This window comes from Chrysochloris asiatica, unplaced genomic scaffold (assembly GCF_000296735.1).
Source record: "Chrysochloris asiatica unplaced genomic scaffold, ChrAsi1.0 scaffold00047, whole genome shotgun sequence".
Taxonomy (NCBI): Eukaryota; Metazoa; Chordata; class Mammalia; order Afrosoricida; family Chrysochloridae; genus Chrysochloris; species Chrysochloris asiatica.
The window spans coordinates 4,089,955-4,096,348 of NW_006408565.1; the positions used below are offsets into that span (position 1 = coordinate 4,089,955).

Consider the following 6,394-nt stretch of genomic DNA (forward strand, 5'->3'; position numbering starts at 1 on the left):
ACAGAGTAGATAGGGATGGGCAACTTAAGACATTGGCTACCTAAAATGAGGGGGCGATAAAGGAACAATGTGACTGGCTTACAAGGTTTCAAGGGGGAGTTTCGTTTAATAGTGTGCAAAGGAAGACAGAGACCCCACTGAATACTTTTCATCTTGTCTAGAAAGGTCTGGTGAAAAGAGATGGGGATAATTTTCTTATGATTCAATAGTGAATAATTGTGATCATGACTTGTCGCAACTGTAAAGGTAGAAGTTGTGCAACAAAAATGGGGGAGTAGTTAATATTACAATCCAGAAACAGAGGAACCTAGGACCATCATGGGAGAAGAACACAAATAGAATGCGGAATCCCATCCAGAAAAGCAGCGAAACCAGAGATAGAGGCAGAGATGAGGATATGGAAAGAGGGATCAGCTGAGGACTCTAGATTCATGGGAAGAAAGGGACTGAGAGCTGGTGGCCAGGAGGCAAGTTTGCAATATGTGTCCTTTGGTTGTTTAAATTATTATATATTTCTGAGTATTTTTGTGTACATCCTTCCACCCCCCCCCGCAAAAAAAAACACAGAGGGAACGGAAACAAATATTGTTGAATGATGATGCACAGAGAAGATTGTAATCATAGTAATGAAACAATGGCATAAAGCCGATGATCTCCCATGTAAACCTCCTCATTTCTTCCATTTGCTTTAGCATCTGTACACTAGAGAACAAGTTTCAGAGTCTCTTCCGACATCCATTTTGGTCTTTTCCTTCTTTCTTGTCTTGTCAATGACCTTTTGCTTTCCTCCTGTATAATGTTCTTGTTGTCATCCCACAGTTCTCCTGGTCTTTGGTTTTAGTGTCTTTAGGGTTCTTCATATCTCTAAATTATGGTGGGATATATTCAAGGTCATATTTTGGCTCTTGTGGACTTCAGATTTCTTCAGCTTCAGCCTGAATTTGCATATGAACAATTGATGGTCTTTTGCAGTCTGTCCCAGCCTTGTTTTGGCTGATGCGATGGAGCTTTTCCACTGCCTCTTTCCACAGATGTTGTCAATTTGATTTCGGTATATTCCACCCGCTGAAGTCCATGTGTATAGTCATCTTTTATGCTGTTTAAAAATGGTATTTGCAATGAAGTTCATATATGCATGTTTATTCCAAACAAAATGTGTTTATACATGTCTCTGTGATCAATGGATGGTTACAGGTTAAGTTCTCTCCATAATGCACGTATCTTAGTCTCATTGTTATTGTTGATAAGTATCACCTAGTTGGTTTCCACTCACAGCGACCCTGTAGAGGGTTTCCAAGAAGTGGCTGATGAGTTTCAACTGCTGACTTGTGGTTCAAACGAACAAAACTTAAGTGGACATCTTCCCAAATCACTTAAGCTTTCTTTGCAACAAGTTTCCAGGAATGCTGCCCCACATAAACAATAGTTTTTAGGTGGATAAGTGTTTTAAGGATGGACAGAAAGACTTCAAAGAAGAGCCAAGAAAGGGAAGACTGTCAACCGTGATGAATGAAGAAACTGATTGAAATGCAGAAACTGCAGAATTACCATTGATGTCATAGCTACAAAAGCTGGAATCTTACATGGTTCAGCATTTCAATCTTAAGTGGTCTTAGTCTCAGCAATCTTTCAGTTTGATGGGTGCCAAAAGATCTGCTAGCTCAGTCATTTAAGCAAGATCAAAGCTAATAAAAATTATTTTATAGACTAAATTGTAACTAGGAATGAATCCTGGAAGACGATCCAGATAGCAAGGTCTAATCAAAACAAAGGTTTCCCAGGAGATCTGCTGGGTTTCCAGCTAAATTCAAAGCAGAGAGGTCATCTTAGAAAATTATGGCTAATTGTTTTTTGAGATCTCTAAGGTGTAATCTTGACAGATTTTCTCAAAGGACACAAATGATCACGGAGCTTATTAGGAAGAAGTTTTAAGAAAACTATCAACTGCAGTGGTGACAGAAACCATTAAGGAAATTGCACCAAGGAATATTTTCATATCTTAGAAAGTAGCAAGGATTCTGAGGAGAAACCTTACCCTATCCACCCTATCTGACCCCTTAGACCTTCATTTTGTTTCCCAAACTAAAAAGAAAAAAATTTAAGAAGAAAATAATTTGATGATGTCAAAACTGCTATTGATGATGCCAAAACTACCATTTTGATACGGTGCCAATCAAAGAGGGCAGAATTCTTTGGGGAAGGGTTAGAAGGTTAGAAGAGACACATTGCATTCAGAAGCACATACACCTATTTGGAGGATGTGTCAAGAAGCAATAGTGTCACATTTTGATTATTTTTGTTTAATAAAGGTTTCTCTGGTTTTGTAGCAATAATTTTGACTTACACTCATATATAGAACAGATATATATTTAAGAGGTAGAAATGACAGGGCTTGCTCACAGACTGGAGAGGAAAGGAAAATTAAGATCAAATCGAGAGGGTAAACAAGACTTTTCCATTCATACAAGACAATGAACATTAATCCTAGTTCAGATACCTGAATGGGTAGTGGTCCCACTTGAAGAGATAGAAAAAGATTAGAAAAGGAACAGATTTGGTGAGGAAAATCTAGACCTCAACTTACACACATCAATTTGAGATGCTATGTGGTATTCAAATGAAGATGTCAAGTGTGCAGTTTAGAGATTAGAGGAAGTACATGTGATAGTGAGATATGCCACACTATACCCATCCTGTTGAACCTGTAATGCTCAAGATATTCTCACATGGTCAGGAACCCCAAATCCGGCTGTTTTTCACACTAAATCTGTAATATAAACGGTAGGTTCAAAGCACAAAAGAACATACCTCGCCTTGGAAAACGGTATAGAGAGCGGGCAAGTTTTCCATGGTCTCAGGTCTTCCTGAATTCATACTTAATATCTATGGCTCCTCCATTTCTCTTTAGCTAAACTACTTCAAGTATCCTGTCAAAAAGAAGTAAGACAGATAATTAGTCATTTGCATTAAAGAAAACATGGCATAGGAAGGAAGGATAAAGGGAAATGGGAAACACAGGAAGCAAATGGGAAAAGTCTATTATATTGTAAGATTGTAGTCAACATAACAAAACAAAATATGTATAGATTGTTGAATTAAAAACCAATTTGCTCTATAATTTTTCACCCAATCACATGCACACAGAAAATGTAACAATATAAGAGCATACCTTCCCTATATGATCCCTAAGCACATCCCATTCTGTAGTGTAGAAAAGTTGAGATTACCTTTCAAATTTAAACCCTTCGATTCATTTGAAAACATAAAAAAATTTAAAAAGGAGATGAATAAACAGAGTTCACAGCTAATCTCTACTGAACAATGCCATTAGATTTAACACCATGTTGTTGTTTTTGTACATGCCACGGACTTACAGTGACTGTGTATAGAGTTTCTAAGGCTATAAATCTTTGTGGAAGCGGAGTCTCATCTTTCTCCCACAGAACCAACTAGTGGGCTCAAACCTCTAACCCTGTGGTTTGCAGTACAGTGCTTATCCTATAGAGACTTTGTTTTCAAATTATTATTCACCCAAGCCATTAGTCCACTAGAATATTTTTATTGCTATGGTTGCTTTTTTTTTTTTTGGCCAAGAAAAGGATTTTGGTGTTTGTGTATTTGTGTGAGAATGAATCTCAATAAAATAAAGTACATAAAAGTGATAGTTATTGCTTTTGTTAGATGCTGTCATGTAGGTTCTAATTGTTAACAACCCTATGCACAACAGAACAAAACACTACTCGTACCTGAGCCATCTTCACAACTGTTGTTACATATACTGCTATTCATAATAATTTCATCTTCTGCTACTACATCTGACAACGTTCTGATTGCTATTTAGAACGTTTCCAGTGACTGAGCATTCAGAAGTAGTGCACTTCTCCTTCTTCCTAGTCTCGCCTTCCTGGCCTACAAGGATCATTGTGGCTGTACTTCCTCCAATACAGGTTTGTTTGTTCTTCTAGCAGACCACAGTATTGTCAATATTCTTCTCTAACACCATAACTCAAATGCAACAATTCTTCTATGATCTCCCTTATTCACTGTCCAACCATGAAAGTTGGACAGTGAATCCATTGTTAGATACATTAAATTTACTTCCGTATTAATCAATATTCAGGTTGTTCCCAAATTATGCTATGATAATTATCGCAATAAGCATCATTATGCACACTACTGAGAATTTAATACAGCTTAGATAACGATGGTGATGATAAAGAAGAAGAAATGTTAATGCTAACATTTATTAAGCATTTACTATGGTGTCCTTCTCCATCCCGACAGTTTTCCCATCATCTTGCTACAAAATCTCTTAAAATCTGTGAGGTTTTGGCACTCATTCTATTTTCCTTCAACCAAATCCCATCTCACTCATATCTTTCAGAAGTTTACAAAATATTTAGGTTCACTGACAGCACTTCTCTCCCATTTGCTACACCACTGTAGATCTTGTCTAATTTTACATGTAGTTGCCTGGTTATTTTAATAGAACACTGAGAAACTGGAAAGATGAATTTATGATCACAGTTTGCCATCTTTAAATATCAAGTCACTTTTTGTTATTAAGCTAGTAACCCATAAACAATGCTTTTAACCTTTTTATGTAGATAAATTAGCCTCCTTGTATCAAACAGTAAATTAGCAATCTCTAATAACTCTTATCAAGAAGCGCTAGTGACACTGTAGAATAAGCACTGGACTGCTAACTACAAGTTTGGCAGCTCAACCATCCAGCTGCTCCTTAGGAGAAAGATGAAGTCTCCTGCTACCATAATGATTTACAGCCTCAAAAACCCTATCTAGGGTAGCTATGAGTCAAAATCAACTCAACAGCACCTCACAAAGGCTCTTATCAAGAGTCCTGGCGATGCAGTCGGTAACGCATTCAGTTACTAACTGAATCCTCACAGTCAAACCCACTAGACACTCTGCAGGAAAAAGATTTGGCAGTCTGCTTTGTAAAGACCGCTGTTGTTAAGTGCCATCAAGTGGGTTCTGACTCATAGCACTCCTGTACAGGGGTTCCAAGGAGTGGCTGGTGAGTATGAGCTGCTGACCTTAAGAGTTCAACCGAGCACATTATTCTGCAGCGCTACATATACAGCCTTCGAAAACCTACTCTGTCCTAAAGCGTGTCTGTGTCAGAATAGATTCAGTGCCAGTGGCTTTGGTTTGGGGTAGTTTTATGGCTCTTAGCCATGCCCCTTTACACTGCTAGATGAAGATAAATAGGACTGTACTCACACTTCTTTGGCATCACTTCCTAGTTACACTTGATACTAATAAGATCTGAAACACTATTTTCCTTGTTATGTTTTTTTTCACAGTTATATAATTTTTTCCTCTCCTGAACTCTCACCTCCACCCACTTACTTTCAGATAGCTCATGTCCTACTTTTGGAATGTATTCTTGATTTGCAATGTTGTTGTTGTTAAGTGCCACTGAGTCACTTCTGACTCATAGAGACCCTGTACAGGGTTTCCGAGGAGCGGCTGGTGAGTCTGAATTGCCGTTGAGGTTCAAACTGACCTTGAGGTTGAGTTCTCATCAATGGAACCACACCAATATTCAATGACAATGACCACCCATTTACTGGACCTGCTCATTTGAAACAAAAGAGAGACTTCCAAGCCCTTCTAAACCTAAGGAATATCCCTATGCTTAAGTTCCATAAGATAACCTTATGTTCCTGTAATAAATTTATACTTTACTGTTTAATCCACCAAAGTCGGTTTTTATTACTTTACTAATGCACTGGACTGCAGTCCATTTGAATTGTAAGGATGGCAGTTCAAGCTCACCAGTTGCTCCTTGGAAACCCTATATAGGGTTGCTATGAGTGGGAACTGACTTAATGGCACTTAACAACAAGAGCATGGAGTCCTGGTGTGGCGCTGTGGGTTAATGTGCCAGACTGCAAAGCTGTCTGAACTGCAAGCTCAGCAGTTCAAGCTCACCAGCTGCTCCTCGAAAACCCTATACAGGGTCGCTATGGGTCGGAACTGACTCAATAGCACTAAACAACAACAACAACAAAAGCACACGGATAGAACAGAGATAGCTTTGTCAATTCCTAAGAAGTGGCTGGTAAACAGGTTCAATCCAATACACCATGAACTCAACCTGTTAGAACCACCGACCTTGCAGTTCAAATGACTGCAGTCTGACGCATTAACTCACAGCGGCACACCAGGACTCCTTATATATAACATTGTTGTTGTTAAGTGCCGTCGTGTCGGTTCCGACCCATAGCGACCCTGTACAGGGTTTCCGAGGGTGTAAATCCTTATGGTAGTAGAAAGCCTCATCTTTCTCCCGCGGAGCGGCTGGTAGTTTCGAACTGCTGACCTTACGGTTCGCAGCCCGATTCGTAACCACTACGCTACCAGAGCT

General features: G+C 38.9%; 1 protein-coding gene across 1 annotated transcript in view; it reads right to left on the reverse strand.

Moving 5' to 3' along the window:
* The window catches only part of ZCCHC17 (zinc finger, CCHC domain containing 17), an 89,309-nt gene extending 86,382 nt beyond the window's left edge, over positions 1-2,927 (reverse strand). Inside the window, exon 1 of the mRNA XM_006862185.1 lies at positions 2,809-2,927. Coding sequence (XP_006862247.1) covers positions 2,809-2,874 — 66 coding nt within the window. The 5' untranslated portion in view covers positions 2,875-2,927. The remainder of the gene's footprint in view (positions 1-2,808) is intronic.
* Between the last annotated feature and the right edge of the window lie 3,467 nt (positions 2,928-6,394).